Source organism: Canis aureus, chromosome 13, assembly GCF_053574225.1.
Source record: "Canis aureus isolate CA01 chromosome 13, VMU_Caureus_v.1.0, whole genome shotgun sequence".
Taxonomy (NCBI): domain Eukaryota; kingdom Metazoa; phylum Chordata; class Mammalia; order Carnivora; family Canidae; genus Canis; species Canis aureus.
The window spans coordinates 42,865,166-42,888,962 of NC_135623.1; the positions used below are offsets into that span (position 1 = coordinate 42,865,166).

The 23,797-nt window shown below is 35.3% G+C and overlaps 1 protein-coding gene across 10 annotated transcripts in view; it reads left to right on the forward strand.

The window, feature by feature from the left end:
• The window catches only part of CFAP54 (cilia and flagella associated protein 54), a 291,473-nt gene that overhangs the window by 41,841 nt on the left and 225,835 nt on the right, over positions 1-23,797 (forward strand). For 6 of the 10 annotated variants that reach the window (XR_013350784.1, XR_013350783.1, XM_077845903.1 and 3 more), the window contains 7 exons: positions 2,271-2,405; positions 3,473-3,623; positions 8,105-8,181; positions 13,955-14,083; positions 14,444-14,573; positions 20,661-20,747; positions 20,859-20,980. Coding sequence is in view for 8 of the 10 variants with exons in the window: in XM_077845903.1 (XP_077702029.1) it covers positions 2,271-2,405; positions 3,473-3,623; positions 8,105-8,181; positions 13,955-14,083; positions 14,444-14,573; positions 20,661-20,747; positions 20,859-20,980 (831 nt within the window). In the remaining 2 variants the exon portion in view is untranslated. The remainder of the gene's footprint in view (positions 1-2,270; positions 2,406-3,472; positions 3,624-8,104; positions 8,182-13,954; positions 14,084-14,443; positions 14,574-20,660; positions 20,748-20,858; positions 20,981-23,797) is intronic. The other 4 variants (XM_077845910.1, XM_077845904.1, XM_077845905.1 and 1 more) reach the window with 4 other exon arrangements.

The window sequence follows — 23,797 nt, forward strand, 5'->3', positions numbered from 1 at the left end:
ACTCCTCTGGTTAGTTTCACCTGTTTTTTTTTGTTTTTTTTGTATTGTATGTAACTGGATACAAAAAATATAGACAGTCCCTATCTTAGGATGATTTAACCTAAGATTTTTCAGTTTTACAACAGTGCACAAGCAATACGCATTCAGTAGAAACCATACTTTAAGTTGTGAACTTTGATCTTTTTGCTGGCTGGAAATATGCAATACAATTTTCTCATGATGCTGGGCAGGAGCAGCTGTAGCTCCCAATCAGCCACACGATGATGAGGGTAAATGACAGATGCACAACTATTCTGGTTTTCATTTTCAGCACAGTATTCAATAAATTACATGAGATAGTTAACACTATATTATGAAGTAGGCTTTGTGTTAGGGAACTTTGTCCTACTGTAGGCTAATGTAAGTATTCTGAGCATGTTTAAAGTAGGTAAGGTTAAACTATGATGTTAAGTAGATTAGGTGTGCTAAATGCATTTTTGATTTATGGTATTTTAAATGTATAAATCAAGGAAGATCTATGCCTACTTTTAGTATCTCGCTTCTTTCAATCGATACTATGTTTGCAAGAGTCACCCTTATTGTTGCACGTGGTTGTATATCATTCATTTTTATTGCATAGTATTACACTGTATGAAAAGATCATAACTTATTTATACCTTCTTCTACACTTATTTATAATTTCTTCTTCTAGTAACATTGCTCCTATGACCAGATGTAAAAATCTAACTTCAATTGCTTTGTCTGAATCTCTGAGGCCAAACAGTGCCCTCTGGAGGAAGAGGCTACCCTTTCCCACACTTTTAATTTCTTTAGTGTCAGAAAGCCATTCTGGTCCACTTTAATAGCCCAGATCTGCACTGTTAATCCAGTATAGCTCCTAACCAGAGTTGTTTTTTTCTAAGCCCAATTTGGGGCTTGAACTCACAACCCTGAGATCAAGACCTGAGCTGAGACCAAGAGTCAGACACCCAACCGAGTGAGCCACCCAAGTGTGCTAGGGCAAGGAAGTTTTACTACTGGATTTAAAAAAAATTATGTATGTCTTAGTTCATTCAATTCAATAAACATTTATTGCTCTCTGTTATGTTCCCATACAAGGTACTACATATGTAAATTAAGGCTTAGGGCTGCCCCAAAGGAGTTCAAGGTTTGGTGTATTTTAATCATAAACTCATTATCTTTCTAGTTCAGGTATGAGTTATATTTTTCTTTTGAAAAGAACCAACCAAATAACTGATTTGAAAGGAGATATGTTCATTATACTCATGGTATCTATTGATATGAAGTGTGATGTTCTGTTGGTTTCTTCATGTCTCTTTCCTCCTTGTTCATATCTTTTCACAGCTTCCTATTCCCTCTTCCTTTACTAGTTCCTCCTCCTCCCCACACAAAATTTAAAAAGAAAGTAGTACATAAAACTTTAAAATTTGGGTAGAGCTAATTGGCTTACCTAAAAATGTTTGGAACATTTCTTTTTAGAGAGGCAGAAGTGGCCTAGAGCATTCATTAAGAGTGTGGACTCTGAACTGGACTGCTTGGGTTTGAATCTTGGCTCTGCTACTTTCTATTCATTTCATCTTGGGAAAAATCACTTAATCTTTTTTTTAAATTTTAAATTTTATTTATTTATTTTATTTATTTTTTTTATTTATGATAGTCACAGAGAGAGAGAGAGAGAGGCAGAGACACAGGCAGAGGGAGAAGCAGGCTCCATGCACCGGGAGCCCGATGTGGGATTCGATCCTGGGTCTCCAGGATCGCGCCCTGGGCCAAAGGCAGGCGCTAAACTGCTGCGCCACCCAGGGATCCCTTTTTTAAAATTTTAAATATTTATTTATATATTTATTCATGTGAGAGACACACACACACACACACACACACACACACACACACAAAGACATAGGCAGAGGGAGAAGCAGGCTCCCTATGGGGAGCTTGATGCAGGACTTGATCCCAGGACTCCAGGATCATGACCTGAACCAAAGGGAGACACTCAACTGCTGAGTCACCCAGGTGCCCCCCAAATCACTTACTCTTGCTTCAGTTTGGTCATCTGGAAAGTGAGAATGATAGTAATAGCATTCACTTCATAGGGTTGTCATGAAGATTAAATGAATAGGAGTTTTGGATAGACAACAAACACTCAGTCTATTGCAGTAGGTATGTAAAGCTCTTAGAGTGTTCCCTGGCACACAGTAAATGCTATATAGCTGTATCTATATGTGTATCTTATTTTTCTTACCAATTTACTTTGCCATTTTTGTTTTCAGAATGTTCAACCTGATAAAGAAATCGTTGTGGACACGATAATGTTCCTATGGCAGAAATGCAAATTAGGAATTCAGAGGGTCAATCTGTCCAGAAATGACTATGCAAAATTCACCCAGAAAATCAGTACTAATAAAGTATTCCTTTTTTGTTTCCTTTCACTTGTTTTTTAAATTGTTGCTAATTTAAGTTGTGATGCATATTTCCAATCTAAATTTTCCCTATTTATCCACCTGCTTAACTACCATTCTTTAAATGTGGGGCTAAAAAATAAATAAATAAATGTGGGACTGACTGAGCCTTTCTTTTAAGCATATTTTCTGCACTTCTGCAATTTGGTTTTGTGGAGTAGGAAGGTATTTCAGATTTTTAAGGGGAGTAGGAAGGTATTTCAGATTCTTAGTATTTTGAAGGTTACATGAACTTGGGTAAGTTAAGAAGGTTAGTAATAGAAAATATAAATAGAAAAGGGTTTTTTTTCCCCTGCACTAATATATTTAGACTATTTCAGAGAGCTCTTACATGGAAAGGAAAAAGTTGAGCAGGTGAATACTAAAACCCAGAAACTTAGGAGGAAACATTTTAACAGTAACATATTGGATGTGTTGTAAATAGGGTACATGGGCTTGGTTTTACCATGTACTCTGAAAAAGTAATGAAATGAAAAAGTAATGCTGTTTCCTCATTTTAGTTCCCAAAGTCTGATGGCTAATTTTATGTGCTAAGCTTTGGGGATATAGACATGAAAGATAGCTTCCAAGACACCTAGTATGAGGCCTGAAACACCTGCTTCTCCTTCACTATTTTGGAGGACTTTGATACTGATCCTAACAACTGCTTTGTGAAGGCAGAATGAGAACTTTGAGGATACTGATAATCTTTACTGATACTTTAAAAAAATTTATCATTTTAAAAAATGATAAATTTTCCATTATGGCTATCGATATGCAGATTATAAGCTTAGGTGAATCTTCTTTATGAGTTTATATAAATAAACTGATTAGGATTGATTGGGATCCTAATCAAATAAATTGATTAGGATCGTTGATCTTTATAATTAAGATGTACTAATAAGGGAGTATATACCTAACATTCCCATATGTTTAGAAGATGATGACTTCATGGAAGTCCTAAGTTAAAAAAAATATGACTCTACAATGTAATGTACTTTTAATTGATTTTGCTGTATGTTTTCTCTTTTTAGTGGGTTTATCTTCTGTGGCAGATAAATGAAGTAATTCACTGCTATAAAATGGAAGACATTGACATTGTGATGGTGGCAGAGGTTACGTTGAGATTAAGTGAAATATTGGAGTTATTAGGAAACCCACGAAAGAAATTTAAAAAATCTCTAGGTAATGGAATGAGTGATGAAGTTATTAATATACATAAACACATATGAATGTATAAGTATGAATTGGCATAAGGAATAACTAGTGTTAATGGAAACCAGGCATTTCAGTACTGTGCTTCCTTGATGGTTTATAACCAAAGATAGAAATAATATAGATTTAACCGGGGAGATGTTAAAAAGAGGTTATATGCTCTATGGTTCCGTCACATATAAGTGACTTTTGCCTTCCCCTTATTCATGCATTCTCCTTCTCCATTCCTTGTTACTACTTTCACCTCTCTTCTGCTTTCCCATTCTTCCTTTTTTATTGTTCTCTCCTCCCTTTTATCTCCTTTCCTCCTCTGCCACTTCCCAGCAGAACATGCTGCATGAAGGAGGGGACTATGTTTTGCTTGCCATTGTATTTTTGGTAGCCAGCACACTGCCCCACACAGACCAGGAACTTGAATAATGTCTGTTGAACGAATCTGTGTTCTACGTTTTATCTCCTTTTTAATCCTCTCCTCTCTTGGGATTCCCTCCTTTTAAAATTTGTTGTCTTCATTTATTTTGTTTTCCTTTTCTTTTTCCCCTTTCCTCTTACCTTCCTCGTTTTTGTTCTTATTTCCCACCCACTCCATCCTTTCCCTGCTCCAGCCCCTTTCTGCCAGCATTCTTCTTCCAGAAGTTTCCTTCTCTCACAGGGCAGCCTTATGCTCTGACCACCTTCTTTCTTCAGTGTGTCGTTAACCCCAGAACTGTCTGTTTTATAAGGTACGTCATATGTAGGGAGTGAGGTCAGAGTGTGGTTAGTAGGTGTTTACTTCCCTACTTCACCCCTCTTATAGAGCGTGTATGACATTTGAGGGCCTCTGTAGTAAAGTCATTATTGCTATAACTGTTTTCCCGGAGATGTGCTGATCTGGATCTGCTGTCCAGGGTTGCTGAGTGTGGCTTTAGCAGGTCGAATTTTAGAGCCACGGTTCTCAAATTTTGATTGGCATCAGTATCACTTGGGAACTTGTTAAAAATACAAAGGCCCAGATTCTATCCTACTTCATCTAGCCTGAGACTTTCTAGTCTTTATTACTTTATCTGGTGATTTTTTTTTAAAAAAGATTTTATTTATCCATGAGAGACAGAGAGAAAGAGAGACAGGCAGAGGGAGAAGCAGGCTCCATGCAGGGAACCTGATGCGGGACTCAGTCCCAGGACTCCAGGATCATGCCCTAGGCAGAAAGCAGACACTAAACCGCTGACCCACCCAGGGATCCCCAATATCTGGTGATCTCAGTGTACATCAAAGTTTGAGAACTACTGGTTAAAGATGTCTGACTATCTAATACATTCAATGGTCTGTAGTCCTATTTTTTTAAATGTCCTCTCCTTAAACACTTTTTCCTTTTTTTAAAGTTTCATTATGCAGAATTTCAAATATAGAAATAAGTTACCATGTTCCTATTATCCAGAACATTTTGCTAATCTTATTTAATTTCTTTTTGTAACACAGTTTTTCCCTCTGGAGTGTTTTAAAGCAGACATCATGTCATTTCACCATCAAATACCCCAATATGTGTGTGTGTGTGTGTGTGTGTGTGTGTATGTGTGTTGGTTTGTCTATGTAACAGATAAAGATTTTGTTTTGTTTTACAAAATTATAATGCCATTTTTATTATACTTTACAAAATTAGAGGAAAATTCCTGTGTCCCTGATTGTATTAAAAATATCTTAGATTAGGGACACCTGGGTGGCTCAGTGGTTGAGCATCTATCTGCCTTTGGCTTAAGGTAAGATCCCGGACTCCCGGGATCGAGTCCCACATTGGGTTTCCTGCATGGATCCTGCTTCTTCCTCTGCCTATGTCTCTGCCACCCCCTCCCCTCTCTCTCTCTGTGTCTCTCATGAATAAATAAATAAAATAAAAAAAATATCTTAGGTTGGTTTGTTCCAATCAGGATCCAAACAAGCCCATATATTTTACTTTCTTACATTTTTCTTGAGTCTCTCTTTCTAGTCTATAACAGTTCCTTTCCTCCTCCTCTTTTCAAGCCATTTATTTTTTGAAGACACTGGTTCATCACCTTTTAGGGTTCCTCACATTCTGCATCTGGCTGTTTGTGTCTTTGTGGTGTTAACTTGTTTCTCTACCTGGCAGTTAGATCTAGAATCTTGCTTAGATTCAAGTGATATCTTATCAAAAAGATTTTTTGCCAATATCTTATACATTTGGCAAGAATACTTCATAGGCGGTGCTGTTCAGTCCCTGCTGTGTTGAATCAGAAGGCATATAATGCCTAATTATCCCACACGCTGTGTTATAAAGACTTACCAGTGAGGTTAGCTATTGTTAGCCTGACCTTTCTCCTAGGTTGTTTTCCCTAGATATAGATTCTGAGACAAGTTGTTGAGTGAAGTAGTTTATTTAGGATATTATCCAGAGAAGCAGGGTTGTGGTGTGGTGGAGTGAGACAGAAAAGGAAAGGAAGGCAATACAAGGTATAGTAAGTTAAGGAGAAGGCCACTGTTGTAGGTTTAGGGCTTATTCCCATGAGAGACCTGGAGAACCTGCCCCAGAGAGCTGGGAGATTGAGATATTTATACAACTTTTATCTGTCATTCATTGAAGGCTACCAGAGGAGTGAGAGTGAGAAGCCAAAATGGGCTTCTAACTTCTGTTGTTCCTTCTGCACTTATTGTATTGAATTCTTAAGTGAAGAACTTACTTCATCAACTATTACTCTGATTATTTTTGATTGTGTGGTAGACATTATATTTGCTGAATATTTTATAGAGATAATTTGAAGCATTAGATAAGGTTAATGTTCTTCCAGAGAAGATTTATGCTTGCTTTTACTAGGTGCATGAAGATACTACAACTCCAGGATCCCATTAGTCCAGTTTGAGAGATGAAGATAATTTGAAGCTGAGATGCTCTCTTGTTGACTTATTTTCCATTTACCCTGACTCCAAGGATACAGCCCCTTCTGGCTTCTCACCCTGGTGGCCCTGGATACTAACCTCTGTTGCTTTAGTTCTCTCAGAAGCATCACTCAGCTTCTCAGCTTTCTTCTCCAGAATTGATGAGAGAGTCCTCAGTTGGGAAGGTAGCTCTAATGCCCTTCTATATTATTCCCTGGGCACTCTTCCCAAGATCAAGATGATACTCTTTTCTCAAGATCCTGGCTCTATATTTATATTTTCATGATCTTCTTTGCTTACAGGTGAAGAAAAAAATTTTTTTCCAGCTTTTCTAGTGGGCTCTAGTTAGGAGAATTTTTCCAGGTTACCTGTTGTTGAAAGCAAAAGGCCCAATGATTACTTTTTTTTTTTTAAAGTCTATTTCTTACTCAATTTTATTGTTTTTTTTTTCTTTTACTTATTTCTTTTGGGAGACTATTGTTTTGTTGTATTTTACACTGTTTAATTATAAATGAACTAAATGCAATTTACTGATTCTTTGCTAAAATATTTCATTTTTAAAATACTAATCAATATTGGAACATGATCCATTTATAAATAGAAAAAGCTACATTTATGTAGTGAGGAGTTGTCCCCATTTAGGTATATAAATTCTTAGAACTTTCCAACATTGTTATTATCATCATCTTATTAGCACATAAAGCACAAAGTACAAGTCGTTCTTGTGTATTAATCATGCCAATATGATTCAAAATGTTTATTGGACTGTTTATTAAGTAATGCATTATTTAGTTTAAATTATTTATTTATTTGAGAGAGAGAGAGAGAATGAGAGAGAGAAAGCAAGAGTGGGCAGAGGGAGTGGGAAAAACAGACTCCCCACTGAGCAGGGAGCCCAACGTGGAGCTCAGTCCCAGGACCCTGAGATCATGACCTGAGCTGAAACGACACTTAACCAAATGAGGCACCCAGGTGCCCCTTTAGTTTAAATTATTGAATACATTTTCAAATAGGAAACTAGCATTACCATATATTTATAATTTATATTCCTTTAACTCAAACCAGCCTTCTCTGATATTTGTCCAAATTCATAAGGCTTTTACATTGTTTTATGAATGCTTTTCAATAGACATTACAGACTAGAAAGACCAGTCTCTTTACCATATTACCTTGTTAATAATATTTTTAATTGTTTTACTGTAAGATCTTAAATTAACTTATATAAAACCAAAATTAACTTACATAAAGACATATAAAATTAGCATATAAAAACAAAATGTAATTATATGGAAGAAATAGTTTAGTGTTTTGTCAACTTCTAAGTGTTGAATCATTTCTAAAATCATGAGTCATTAAAAGGGCAACCAATTTAGCATAACATTTTTTAGGATTGTGATTCACTGCTATGTTTACATTTTTTCCTTCCTTCCTCTGGTCCTTCCTTCTTTGCCTGTTTCTTCTTTCCTACCCTCTCCTCCTCTTCCTGCTTACCCTTTTTTCCTCCTTTCTTCTTCTCTTCCCTCCTTTTCTCTTCTGTTCCTTTCATTTCTTCCTTCTTTCTTTTCCTTTTTTCCCCGCCACAGAGATATCTTTCAGGAAAGGAACTAGTGAATTCCTTGGAGTTTTGAAAGGGAGCGTGGACGTTCTTCCCATATTAAAGGTATTGCAAAAATATTTTAGAAAATACGGTTAAAAACATGAATTTAGATTTTCAAATGATATTAAGTTTATAAATGTGTAATGGTTAATTATAGAAATAATTTTGAATATTTAATATTTGAGAATTTATAGTTTCTATCTACATTGAAAACTAGGGGGCATTTTCTACCTTTTGCTTTCACTGTAGAAAAAAATCCCAATCAGCTTTAAAAATAACCTAGTAAATTATCTTAAAAGAATTACTGTTGGAGTTTTGAATGTGTTATGGTTCATAGACTCATAAAGCAGAGATGTCCTGCTCAGCATATTCCTCTGACAGAGTCAATAAGTTATTACCTGTTGAAAGTACACTTAGAATAGTCCCTGGCACATGGCAAGTTCTTAGTAATTGTTACCTTAAGAGAATTTTTTTTTAAAGAATTTATTTATTCATGAGAGATACAGAGAGAAGCAGAGATTAGACAGAGGGAAAAGCAGGCTCCCCACAGGGAGCCTGATGTGGGACTTGACCCGGGACCGGAATCATGCCCTGAGCAAAGGCAAGATGCTCAACCACTGAACCACGCAAGTGTCCTGGCCGTTCCTCTTCTTGATTATGTTTTTCATAAAATATTTGAATTATTTCTGTCCATCGAGGATTGTGTTGTTCTGTAGATCTGAATGGGAGTCTTGGGAACCACGTCATATATGTTATAAACATTCTTTTATTTACAAACAAGAACTAGAATAGCATTTTGCCAAGTCTGTCCTATGTGTTGCTAATACTATGCCTCAGAAAAGGATGCCAGAGTCAGGTAACTTTGGGTGACTCTGGATTAAGCGCAATACGTTCTTTACTGTAAGTCTTCTAAGAGGCATTCATTTGCTTATGAGCGTTGTGGTTTTCCAAGAAGAGATGGAATACTATATATTCATTATTTGAAAATAAAATCCATTTTACCCCTTATGGAATAACTACTTAAGACACTAGTGCTTGTGGACTACTGTTGAAAAATACGTTTCTATAGAGGAAGCCAGTGATCTCTATTTTTGTTTGCCTGATTAATTAAAAAACTATAATTTTAAATTACAAAAGTTGTATTAACATTAGAGGATATTTAGAGATATAAAAAGGGGAGAAAATATGCAATTTCACTATATGGATTGAAATATTTTTTATATTCTCTTCTAGTCTTTTTAATATTTTTTAGCATAGCAACATTTTGATGTTTTTTTCTATCATCATTTTGCTTGGCACTTTTCCTGTTGCAAAATGTTAATACTCATAATTGCTGTATTTTCTCTGAAAAATCAATTTGAAATATAAGACATAAAATTATAAAGAATGTTATAAGGTAGGCCCAATTCCTGTTATGAAACAATACCTTGTTAGTACAGTTGAAACTCTTCCACTAACCCCTTTGATCATATCACCTTTCCTCCTGCATAGCAGCAACTGGTATTCTAAATATAATGATGATAAATTCCAGGCATACTTTTATTACATATGTGTGTATTCTAGGAAGTAAGGAGTATTGCTTTTAAATATTTATATAAATATGTGTATGTGTGAGATAGTGTGTGTATTCTTCTGCAGCTTGCTTTTTATCCCAGTATTGTGTTTGTGAGATTTACTCCAGTTGATTTGTATAGTCATCTTGATGATTTTTGCTGCTGTATCCAAATTGCTCATGGTTGCATGCAGTAAGTAGATTTGAACTTAGGTGTGTTGCTGTCAACATCCATGCGTTTAGTCACTATGGTACATTGCTTTTTGATTAAAAAAAAAAAGTGTCTTCGGGATACTGGTATAAAAGATATTTTTTAATGCATAAAATATACAATCTTATAACTGGGTACCAATCAAATATCATGAATATAGTGGAGGACTGGTGGATCATTCTGAATTTACTTTCCTCTAATTATAGGTTTTAAGGGATGCAATTTTGAGTTCTTTATGTAATATTGTGTCTTAAGAGAGCTAGAGTTGAGAAATCTTAAATTGGGAACAGTAAATTTAAATTCACAAGAGATTGAGGAGGCTTATTTATAATAGCTGCCAGTGCTTTTTCCAGGGATCTTATAATGCTTGCTAAATATACAGCTTCCTATTTTCCACTTTAGGCATATTGGATTATAATTTCCAATTGTGGAGTCTTAAAAGTTTATAATTCCAGGTATTTTCCTCTTAAAATCCCCCAGGTAGATTCTTAAGGAAACTAGAATTTCAGAATCACTGGCTGAGTGGGCCAGTACTTATTCTCTGAGGCTTCATAGGGCAGGAATAAAAACAGTAGTAGAAGTTACAAAGTGCTGGATTTTGGCTTCAGGTGGAAAATTTCTGGCAGTTAGAGCCACTAAATAAAATGTGTTTCATAGAAGGTGGCAGTTTTCCCAAATGAAGAAGCTGAAGACCCTTTATGAACTATTGCTACTCTTATTTAAATTAGAAAAATGTACCCTTTCCTTGATATGATTTATTACTATCTTCTGGGAAATTGCCAAAATGAACATACAAGTTTGTGATGACAACAGCATGAATGGCACCCCCTAAAATTGTGCAATAGGCAACCTGCCCAGCTGTACTGTGGCATATGGTAGACGTAATACAAGTGGTTCATTGGTATGACCTAAGGGCACAATGCTTGGTGTTGGAAGACCCAGAGTGGAATCTAATATTGACTATGTGATCTTGAACAGATTATTTCATCTGTTTGAAAATAAATGTCCTCATCTGTAAAATAACAGTAGAACCTATTCTACCGATATTATTTAAGTTATATCATTTAAATGAGGTATTAGTAATGTTACAGAAACCAGTACCTGGCACGTGGTAGCTACTCAGTTTTTCTCTTATGTTTTATGTAGAGCACTGAATCTTAGGGTCTCAGATCCATCTGGAGTAAAGTGGAGAGAAGGAGTGAGAATTTATTGTAAGGAGGATCCAAAATCTGTATGCTCACCTATCAGAAATTGTAGGCAGAATGAATTATGTACCTTGCATATATACATACAGCTCTTTAAAAAATGAGGTGTTTATTGTGATTACATTCAGAATTTATTTAAAAGTTTACTAAATGCATAGCATCTATTTCTTTCAATAAATGTATTATAAAATTAAAATAATTAATAGGTATCTGCTTCATAGGATAATGGCATTTAAAAAATTTATTATGTTTAGCCCAGTATCTAGAAGATAGTTTAATTAGATGTTAGTTATGATAATGACAGAGATAACAAAGGTGATAGTGATGGTAGTGATGTTGATGATAGAATATAGGTATATGTGGGGGGAATGCTTGAAATTTTTTGGTGTTAAAAGGGCATCTTTAGAGACTTCTGTTTCTGGCAAAACAGCAAATCGGGTAAGGTGAAAACCCTCTTGCTACAAAGCACCTAGAAATTTTGGACAGAATTGAACAAATATCCTCAAACACATTGTGAAGCTCACAAGAAAGTAAGATAAATTCTAGGGGCCAAAATAAAAGGGGAACTGGAAACTAGAATGGTCATTTTATGAGTAGATGCTGCAGTTGGTTGATAGGCTTGGTTACCAAAAAGCTCAGGTTAACAGCCATCTAGTGACAAGATATGAGGCTTGGGCACATGAAAGATGGGGGTTTTGGAACTGAGACTCACACATTAAAATTATAACTTCCAAAAGACCACATTCTAGAAAAGGGAGACCTGAAAAAAAAAAAAAAAAAAAACATTTGCCTATTTGTATGGGGAGGTTTCTCAACATGGGTAGTGAGAGGTGGGTGGGTGGGAAGAAAGTCTTTCTTCCTAACGATTTATAACCTTGGGCCAGCCTTCACATAGGTCTGTTATTTGACTTTATATTACTTGAGTTGCATGAGACCTTTCCAATGTCTGTGATTCTTGAATGGAGATATACATCTATATACTTTGGAATGGATGTGTGTAATCAAATCGTATATATTCCAGGAACACAAGGATGATTTAACATTAGAAAATCTAATGCAATACACCACATTAGCAGGTGAAAGGAAGAAATATGACTGCCTCACTAGATAAAAAGATGCAACAACAGCATTTGACAAAAATCAACACCTATCTTAAAAAAAAAAAACAAACCCAAAACACAACTTGTAAGTCAGGAATAGAGGAGAATTTCTATATCCCATAAAGGGTATCATTCAGAGACCTGTAATGAATGTTATAGTAAAAGATTAAAAGCAGTCCTTTTATACTGAAGTAACAACATAGAGTATCTATTCTATTTAATATGTCCTAGAGGTCTTAGACAGTCAGCTGCGAAAGAAAAGAGAAAAAAAGGCATAAGGACTGCAAAGCAAATACCAACCTTGACTTGATCCCTAGACTAGTACAATGCATTGTATATATTTTTAGTAATAGGAATCTAAATACTTATCTGAAGAGTAGATAAATAGATTGTGACATATTCCTCAGCATAGCACCATTTCATTGTGGCTGTGAGGATGAGCGAATTAGTGTGGGCTTGAACTAGAGTCAGCTTGGCATCACTGCCATTCCCTTCTTTAGCCACCTTTGTGTCACAGGGGAAAAGCTGGAACTGCATTTCCTAGCATCTCATTTCCATGTGGTTCTACCTTAGTCTTCCGATGAGGCACATTTGCATGAATTTATAATGAAGGGAAGACAGTTCTTATTTGGCAGTGGCAGATGGAAGAAGTTAATTGACCAGCCCTGCTGAGCAAGCTCTTGCAATTCGCTTGATCTGGTGTAGCAGTCACTTGTGGTGGTTGTCAGCCACCTCCTTGATTCTTAGATTCACAGAGGCTTCTGCATGCAGCAGACTTGTCACTGGCAGCTTTCTTGGCCTTTGCTCCCCCTGGCTTTCCAACAGTGACAGACACCTCTAATTCTGTGTATCAAATCCCTTTCTGCTTAAGAGTATCTAGAGTTGTTCTGTGTTGTTAACCAAACTCTGACACATTGAGTTGCATATACCAGCATGAAAAAGTTTCAACAACATATGTTTGAATGTATAAAGTGGATTGCAAAATTTTCTGACAGAATTAAAAAATATGCAGGCAGTACTGCATATTGTTAATGGATACACACATTGTGAAAGTTTAAAAACACACAAAAGAATGGTAAAAACCAAAGCACAGTGGCTTTTTTTAGGAGCAGAGAAAAGGATTGTCATTGTGGGCAGTCTATAGAGGATTTCAGTTATCTCCATGTTTGTGCTTGCTTTATTTCCTAAAAATTTTCTCGAGAAATATGGGAAATTTGGAAGTTTGAACAAAGCTGATGCCTTTTATATTATTTTATATTTGTTTCTCTGTGAGAATAATTAGAATGAAAAGGTATTTCGTGAAATACAATGAAAATCATGATATATGCAATGAAAATCATGATATATGCCATTGGATTTGATGGCCTCTACATCTAAATTTCCAGCTCTGAGATTTAAAAAACAAACAAACTTTCAAAATGAAATGTGTGAAAACGACAAATTTTGTGAGTTATATTTTAAAAATTTACCTATACATTTGGTACACTCAGAATTTTGAAAACCATGAAAGGAAGATATATACATGTTTATAAAAAGTTTAACTTATAATCGGAAAAATGATGAAATGTATTTATTATTTCACTTTTATCAATAGTACTCCACATTTAATCAAAGACATACATTTAGTAAAAAATATAACATTGTTGATATTGGATAGACTCTTTAAATTTGTCACTTGGTTTGAATTGTTATAAAAGAAGTTTGGAATTGTTGTATATGATTTTCTCTTAAGTGTTACATTTCTGTTTTGTTTATAAAATTACTTTAGAAGAAACCTGTGGAACAGTTATTTTTGGCCTATGAACTTCTTGACAAAGCAATTGATGGAATAAATTTGAATTGCATGTTAAGTACTTTGCCAGATGGATCATCAGTGATTGACCATTGCTATACCAAGGTAAATGGGAAACTCTTACATGAGATTTAAGTGTTACTTAGCTAGAAAGAGGGCTGGTTTCACACATAGGTGCGTAAAGCATGATTTGTGGTGACCTTGCTCTCATAGACCAGAAATCTCTTCCTCTCTTGCCAGAAGAAATCAAGAAGAGTGAGGAGTCTCTCAATTCGTTATTAAAGAGGCCACTGTATTGAAAAGCAGGTTTATTAGCATGTGAATCAGATTGCAAAGAGTTGAGAGTGAACAGAATTTAGTGGCTTAGTGTAAAATGATAACTTGAGTGATAATTAGGATAGAGCTATTTTTAGTATGTTTTGATAACTGTATTTTGTTTTTATTTTTACTTCAATTCTACCAAAGTACACCCAGGATATAGATGGAGACATTTGCAAACCAGTCACACCAAATACTTTCATGATGGATTTGCATCTTGAACTGATTCAAGCCCAGCACCATATAGCTGTTGTGCTTCTTGACCAATTGCAAGGTAGTAGTCCTCAAAACATATAATTTGTTCTGCATCAATTTTAAGATGAGTTCAAGAATAGAATCAATTTAATTTGTAAATTATGTTCTTGTTGACTTAGTATTTTCCAGATAAATTTCATTCTTTTCTTTTCCCGGATTACTATCAATAGATACCTTTCATTATTGCTTTATAACTCACATAGCAAATCCCTTGGTACACATCCAAAAAATTAAATTGATTTTGTTTGAGGTGTAGTAAATTATCAATATTTTGTTAATTCAATCTATATATAATTATTGAGTGCCTACTAAGATCTCGGAATCATATTGTGTTTGGTATAAATAAGATACAGCCTCTAATTTTGAGCTTCTAGATAACTAAGCCAATTGTAACAGTTGAGCTTAATAAATGTTAACAGAAGTAGACTCAGACTATTTGGGCACACAGAAGAGGAGTATCTTTAATGAACAAGAGTCAGGGATGGCTTCCTGGGAGAAGTGATAGTTGACTAGAAGGCTAGTAAATATCTTTATGAAGAAGATCGAAAAGGAAACAGTTATTTGGATAGAGAAAACAGCCTTTAGCAAGCTGGAAAGCAAATGATTGGATGGTGCAATTTAGGAACTGCTGGAATTCTCTTATGGCCAAAATGAAGAGCACACTTGAGAGGATGACACAGATAAGCCTAGTGATATAGATCAAAGTTAAATTTTGAATGGCTAAGGGATTTATATTGATCCTGGAAGCAACTGAAGAACTTAGACATCTTTAACAGTAATGTCAGAGCACACATGATTTGGATCTAAATTATCTTGGCCTCATTATTAAACAGGTCAAAACATTTTTTAAAAAGATGTCAATAGTAATACTAGTGTACATACAGATAATACATTTACTTGAGTTTCAAAATAAAATTTAACATTATTATGTATAAAAACTGAAGTTAAATTTTGATAAAGCCAAGTTATGTTTGGCATGATTATATAGCCAGTATTTAACAACTACTTCATTATAAATTACTCATTATAGAATAGAACGAAGTGTTCCATTCTAATATGACCTCTGATTTCTGTCTAAAGCATTCTAATTTGAAGGGATACATGCTCCCCAATGTTTATAACAGGAGCATTATCAACAGTAGCCAAATTATGGAAAGAGCCCAAATGTCCATCAAATGACGAGTGGATAAAGAATATATATATATACTTACACACACACACAATGGAATATTACTCAGCCATAAAAAGAATGAAATCTTGCCATTTGCAATGATTTGGATGGAATTAGAGTGTATTATGCTAAATGAAATAAGTCAGAGAAAGACAAACACCATATGATTTCATTCACTTGTGGAATTCAAGGAACAAAACAAACAATCATAGGGGAAAAAAGAGGGAGGCAAACCAAGAAACTGATGACTCTAATTTGTAAATTAGACTTTTGTTTGTATCCTTTGACTGACATATCTTTATCCCCTTCCACTTCCTCTCTAGCCCCTGATCACCATCCCCCTACTCTTTGTTTCTGTGACTTCAGCTTTCTTAGATTCCACATTTAAGTGATGTCATACAGTATTTGTCTTATTTCACTTAGCATCATGTCCTCAATGAGTCTCTAAAGAGTCTTTAGAGATCTCTTTAGAGAACAAACTGATGATTAGAGAAGAAACTGATGATTTAGAGAACAAACTGATGCATATATTTAGAGAACAAACTGATGATTATCAGGGGGAGGTGGATAGGAATAGGTTAAATAGATGATGGGAATTAAGGAGTGCACTTGGGATGAGTACCCGGTGTTGTATGTAAGTGTTGAATCACTAAATTGTACACCTGAATCTAATAGTACATTGTATGTTAACCATCTGGAATTCAAATAAAAACCTAAGAAAAATAAAGCATTTAGATGTCACATCATATATACAACTAAATAGGTTTAATCAAATGGTAGTTAATTAATTTTTGAGTGCAAACTCCCCCCCCCCCCCGAGGTTATTGAGATATAATTGACAAATAACATTGTGTAAGTTTAAGGTGTACAAATGTGTTGATTTGTTACACTAATATATTACAAAATGATTACCAGCAGGGCATTAGTTAACACTTCTATCATATCACATAATTGCCAATTCTGTTTTGTGGTAAGAAGATTTAAGGTTTACTTATTTAGCCACTTTCAAGTATTATGATCTATAATCACCATACTGTACATGAGATCCCTAGAACTTATTCATCTTATAACTGAAAGTTTGTATCCTTTGACTGACATATCTTCATCCCCTTCCACTTCCTCTCTAGCCCCTGATCACCAACCCCCTACTCTTTGTTTCTGTGACTTCAGCTTTATTAGATTCCACATTTAAGTGATGTCATACAGTATTTGTCTTATTTCACTTAGCAGCATCATGTCCTCAAGATCCATCCATGTTATTGCAAATTGCAGGATTTCCTTCTTTCTGAATAATAATGGCTGAATAATATTCATGAAATAATATTCCACGATATCTATCATCTATCTATCTATCTATCTATCTATCTATCTATCTATCTATCTCACATCTTCTTTATCCAATCATCAGTTGACAGACATTTGAGTTGTTTCCATATCTTGGCCATTGTGAATAATATTGCAGTGAACATGGGAGTGCAGGTATCTCTTTGAGATCTTATTTTTATTTCCTTTGGAGATACACCCAGAAGGGGATTGCTGGATTGTATAGTAGTTCTATTTTTGATTTTTTTAAAGAAATTAAATGGTTTCAGTCCTTATGATTAATTTTTAATCTGTTTCATGTTAATTTTTATGAGTAGTATAAAACAAGTTCAATTTCATTCTGCATATGGATATCCTTTTTTTTGTAACATCATTTATTAAAGAGACTGTCTCTTCCCCATTAAGTATTTTTCATTGTCTAATATTAATTGGAAATATATGCATGAATTTGTTTCTGGGCTCTTGATTCTGTTCTGTTAGTCTATGTGTCTATTTTTATTCCAGTACCATACTGTTTTAATTACTATAGCTTTGTAGTATAGTGTAAAATCAGGAAGTTTGATGTCTCTACTTTGGCTCTTCTTTCTCAGGTGCTTTTTTTTTGTCCATGAATGGATGCTGAATTTTTGTTACAGATTGTGTGTGGGGGGAAGGGATGTCTTATGCTGCCATTATGCTGACATCACCTCTCTGTCCTGTTCTTCTTTTATCTAGAATAATAACTCACTTTTTTTCTTTTATGACACATTTTTGAGGTTGTGTTTCTAGAACATTCTACAATCTGAATTTTCCTAGTAGTTTCTTCATGATTACATAGGTGATGTTGTTAGATACCGTTGTATCACATTAGGCTGCACATATTGTTTATTTGTCCTATCATTGATGAGGCAGACAGTTTTTATTTTGTTAAGGTGGTGTCTACCAGATTTCTCCACGGTAAGGGCATCTTTCCCTCTGCATAATGACAAAATAATTGGTATTGTCAGGTGATGCTTTGAGATGGAATAAATGTCCTATTCCCCAACAGATTTTCACCCAATGGTTTTAACTTCTGTTGGTGATCCTTGCAGAATTAGTTGTTACAATGGTTGTGCACGGTGATTTTCTAATTGAACTATTCCTTCTAAATATACTTGCTGCCCTTCTTTGTAAAGAAGAGCTGTCCCTACTTTGGCTCTTCTAATTTGTGGTGTTATACTATGGACTGAGTTTTGTTTTTATTAAATCATTTATAATCAGTTACTATCATTGTTCTTCTCATGTTCAAAGTCACACATTTTACCATGGGAAGTCTCAAACTGGATTGTGTGTTTTTTGATATGTCCCCATTATTCTTTGAGCAGGTTTTTGTTTTGTTTGCTGTATAACTAAATGTTCTAGACTTACCACACACACACACACACACACACACACACACTGCAAGTTCTTTCTGATATCACCAATTCCAAGTCCAACACTTTGAAAATCCAAAGTTCCACATTTCATTTTTGTATTTACTCTCTCTCATGTTGAGCACACTGGTTCCCAATAGTATCGATGTAATAACATTTGCTTTATCCTACCATATTAACAAAGTATTTTCAGAATTATTCAAACAATAGCAACATTAACAATGAAACTACTAAGTAAGTTTAGGATTTCTTTGCAGTTCACATTATATCTTTAGAATATGCCACACATTAGAGAACTGTGTTCAAATTCACTTGAATTAATTTTATTTTTTGTATGGTTATATTCCCAGTTGATATATACTTAGAACTTGTTTGTATTTGCATTCTGTTTATATAGAATTTCCTTTATTTCCCATTCTTTTATCCTTTTATAGTTTTCATCGGTTTATACCTTATTTTTAATATTTATACTATTTCAAAGACTGTTTCTCAAAAGACCTCCTGGATATAGAGGGAAGCAACTAAAAATGAAAACATCTCTGTGTCATCATATATAGTTTTTCAATAGGGCTTCTTAGAATAATAACCTTGAATATTTTTTTATTTAAAATTATTTGAATTAGAAATGTATTTCCAAATGTGAATGGCATTTATGTGTCAGATTTTCCTTAAGAAAACTATAATTCTCACTTAATGACTGTATTATCTTCTGTAATGAAGTGGGGTCTCTTTACTTACAGAATTACTATGCTAGTTCATTCTCTAATTGTCATCCGTAAGTATTTGAAGACCAAGTGATCCTCTGAGTTTTTATCAGAGACCATTTAACAGTACTGATTGTAGATATGAGCTCAGATTTAAATAGAATTAGTTATTATTCCTTTGCTGTATCTCTGGGTCTTCTTGATGTTTTTGTCTGCTTGTTGAACTATCACCCTAATACAGATTTTCATTTTTTCCTCCTTTCTTCACTCTTGCATGCTGCTGCATGCAAGAAATCCTAAACTTACTTAGTAGTTTCAGACTAATGTTGCCTAAATACCACTTGTTATTCTTTTTTTCTCCTTTATTTTTGAGAGAAGTGGAGGAGGGGTAGAGGGAGAGGGAGCGAATCCTTAGCATGCTCCATGCACAGTGCAGAGCCTGACATGGGGCTCCACTCATGAGATCATGACTTGAGCTGAACTCAAGAGTCAGATGCTCAACCAACTGAGCCACCCAGGTGCCCCTTTTGTCATTCTTATTCAAGAACTTTACAATGGTTGCATGTTGATGGCAGTGGCATTAGATATGACTTATCTATGTTGGGCATCCTTATCTCTCACGATTATAATCATGAGAGCTATCATTTAATTAGCAATTTTAATACCCCAGGTACTGAGAGATGATGCATTATTTTCTGCTTTGTGTTGCTGTCGCCATGTAGATAAACTCCCTTATCTTTCACCATTAAAGAAGCCTTATATCCTTTAATGGTGTCTAGTGGCATCTTTTTATCAGTCAATGGCGTTAGCACAAATAATTCAATCTCAATAAAAGGGGTTTGTTGTAAGGTTACTCTAAGTACCTTCACATACCTCCAAGGACAGAATAATATTGCCAAGTCTCTTGGGGACTATACCCAGAAAATCAAGAATTAGTGTAACATTGTCCATCTTCCTGGGCCAGCATACTTTTACTCTCTTCTCCATCATCCTCTCTTTCCTGGGCCATTATGGTGGTTGTCCCAGCTATATACCAGGATCTCTCACTGTCCATAGTCAACTGGCAATAATTTATGTGTTAGTTGAAATTCTTTTTTTTTTTTTTTTTTTTTTTAAATTCTTGAAAGAGGAGAGTGGAGGTCTTCAGGGAATGCTCTGAGTTCTTGTGGGGCCCATAGATGAAGCAGTTCTTAAAAGTTTATGAAAAGGGAAAGTGAACAAAAGCAGATTGGATCCTATTTGTAAGCTTTCAAGATGATTTTATTTAAGATGAGATAGAAAATCAAATGTTTTTATAATTTAAATATTTCTGATGTACTTAGGCAAACTGTGGCAAATAAAAGAGAATTTGTCAATAAAACTGCATTATAGTAGATTTCTTTGAATTTTTATCTATTAATGAAAAAAAAGATGGCATATGAGAAGAAGCAGTAATTTTACAAATAGTTACCCTTTAATGTTTAGAAAATATTTCCTTTCTTGAATGTGAATCTAATTGTAATGGCAATCTCCTCCTTCAGTTTTGCAGACTCCAACTGATAGCAAACCTATGTCTATCAAAGGTCCAGAAAAGCTAAAACAACCTACAAGCAATGACTGTTTTACAGGTAATTAAAATTGGGATAAACTGTTTTTCCAAAAACTTTTTTTTTTCCAAAAACTTTTAAAGATAGTTTTTAATGTTTCCCTTTTGGTAAAATGTTTGTTTTCTATTTCAGAATTGAGTGTAATGAGTAAAATAAAGAAGAATAAGTTATCCAAAGCAATTTACTTGATGCAGAAAGCTCTTCTAATATTTGAGAAAGATGCAACCTCTACATTTTCACACAACTTTTTGGTGGTAACAACATGCCATTCTTTTTTTTTTTTGTCCTGATATACAACCTTTGTTAAATGAATGATTTAGTTCACTTTGCTAAAAGTAATGTGTTGTTTCTTAACATTAGATTATGAACTTTCAGGTTCCCTATATTCAGTTCTCTCTTGGGGAAGTAGAACAGTTCTGAACAGGGGAACCAATCTATATTGCCAGTCCTGAACTCTCCTGAAATGAGAGATACTTTCTCTGTGTTCTCTCTCTGTAGAGGCAACTAACATTGGAAGCCAAATAAAATCAGAAGGATTAAAAATGAGAGAAACTACAGAGTTTAAGTGACACTATGCTAGCATAATGGATTTCTTACTAAGGAATTAAATTACTACAAGTCCATTGGTCAGATGCCTTCTTTCAGTTGGATATTGCTAATTTATATCTTACTCTGGCCTAGAAATTGTTCTGTCTTCTTGCCAATTCATTGTGTGTTGATTTTAGAGTTTAAATTCTTGAAGGCAGTCACATTTCAAGCTAGTGGATTTTAAAAATGTCCCTGTGTATTACCCACAAAAATATGATGTATTTGCTGAGTAAATGGCACATGGTGAAGTAGAGAATAATGCTGCAAATAGTTTAGTTGATAAGAGAAAGAAAAAAGTGGATCAAAGCGAGAGGATACAGAGATTAAGAAGAATTTAAGAGAAAAAGTTTAGCATATTTATATAATGAGTATGAAGAGCCAGAAGAAAAGAGAGAAATTGAAAATATGAGAAGGGTTAATAATAGAGCAGAGTCCTATTAGAAGAGGGAAGGAGATGAGTTTGAAAACACAGATGAAGTGATTCGTCTTCAGTGGAGGGTAGGCTGCAGGGCAGACTCCTTATCCTCTGCTACAAAAGGGAAGGAGGAACAGACAGATGTGGATTTGATTAAGTCTACTGGTGTGGAGGCAGGAGTTGAGTTGATGTCAATCATCTGATAAAGTAGGAGGCAAGGCTATGGTGGCAGCAATGGGGAATGAGAGTGGATAGTCAGACTGAGATAGGAGAAGACGATTAGAGAGTGGTGAGGAATGGACAAGGAGCAGATGAGGGAGTTGACTCCCAAGGTAAAGTACTGGTCAGCAGAGAGTTCTAGCTGAAGTTGGAGACCATGAGTTTATATTGGGCCCCATCTGCACAGTTGTATGGCACTACCCTGGGGTACTATTTTTAGTAGCTGTGACAGCAGAGATTTGTACAGGGCTGGCCTTTTACACATGAAAGTAGGGGTTAAAAAAGTTCATGATAAAAATGGGTGCAGATTGAGTAGGGAGGGAAGTGATGCCTTCAAGGTGTTTATTTATTTAAATTTTTTTGTATATTTTTTATTGGAGTTCAATTTGCCAACATATGTAACATATGTTGTAGTGTAACACCCAGTGTTCATCCCGTCCAGTGCCCCCCTCGGTGCCCGTCACCCAGTCACCCCTGCCCACCTCCCCTTCCACTAACCCTTGTTCGTTTCCCAGAGTTAGGAGTCTCTCATGTTCTGTTACCCTCTCTGATATTTCCCACTCATTTTCTCTCCTTTCCCCTATAATCCCTTTCACTATTTTTTATATTCCCTGTTTGAGTGAAACCATATAATGATTGTCCTTCCCCCATTGACTTACTTCACTCAGCATAAAACCCTCCAGTTCTATCCATGTTGAAGCAAATGGTGGGTATTTGTCGTTTCTAATGGCTGAGTAATATTCCATTGTATACATAGACCACATCTTCTTTACCCATTCGTCTTTTGATGGACACCAAGTCTCCTTCCACAGTTTGGTTATTGTGGACATTACTGCTATAAACATTGGGGTGCAGGTGTCTCAGTCATTCACTGCATCTGTATCTTTGGGGTAAATCCCCAGCAGTGCAATTGCTGGGTTGTAGGGTAGCTCTATTTTTAACTCTTTGAGGAACCTCCACACAGTTTTCCAGAGTGGCTGTATCAGTTCACATTCCCACCAACAGTGCAGGAGGGTTCCCCTTTCTTCGCATCCTCTCCAACATTTGTTATTTCCTGTCATGTTAATTTTCACCATTCTCACTGGTGTGAAGTGGTATCTCATTGCGGTTTTGATTTGTATTTCCCTGATGGCCAGTGATGCAGAGCATTTTCTCATGTGCTTGTTGGCCATGTGTATGTCTTCTTTGGTGAAATTTCTGTTCATGTCTTCTGCCCATTTCATGATTGGATTGTTTGTTTCTTTGCTGTTGAGTTTAATAAGTTCTTTATAGATCTTAGATACTAGCCCTTTACCTGATATGTCATTTGTGTAAATAGCTTCTCCCATTCTGTACATTGTCTTTTAGTTTTGTTGACTGTTTCTTTTGCTGTGCAGAAGCTTTTTATCTTGATTTCAAGTCCCAATAGTTCATTTTTGCTTTTGTTTCCCTGGCCTTCATAGATGTATCAAGAAGTTGCTGTGGCTAAGTTCAAAAAGGGTATTGCCTGTGTTTTCCTCTAGGATTTTGATGGATTCTTGTCTCACATTTAGATCTTTTATCCAGTTTGAGTTTATCTTTGTGTATGGTGTAAGAGAATGGTCTAGTTTCATTCTACTTCATTGGCTGTCCAATTTTCCCAGCACCATTTATTGAAGAGACTGTCCTTTTTCCAGTGGATAGTCTTTCCTGCTTTGTCAAATATTAGTTGACCATAGACTTGAGGGCCCATTTCTGGCTTCTCTATTCTGTTCCATTGATCTATGTGTCTGTTTTTGTGCCAGTACCACGCTGTCTTGATGATCACAGCTTTGTAGTACAACTTGAAATCCAGCATTGTGATGCCCCCAGCTCTGGTTTTCTTCTTCAA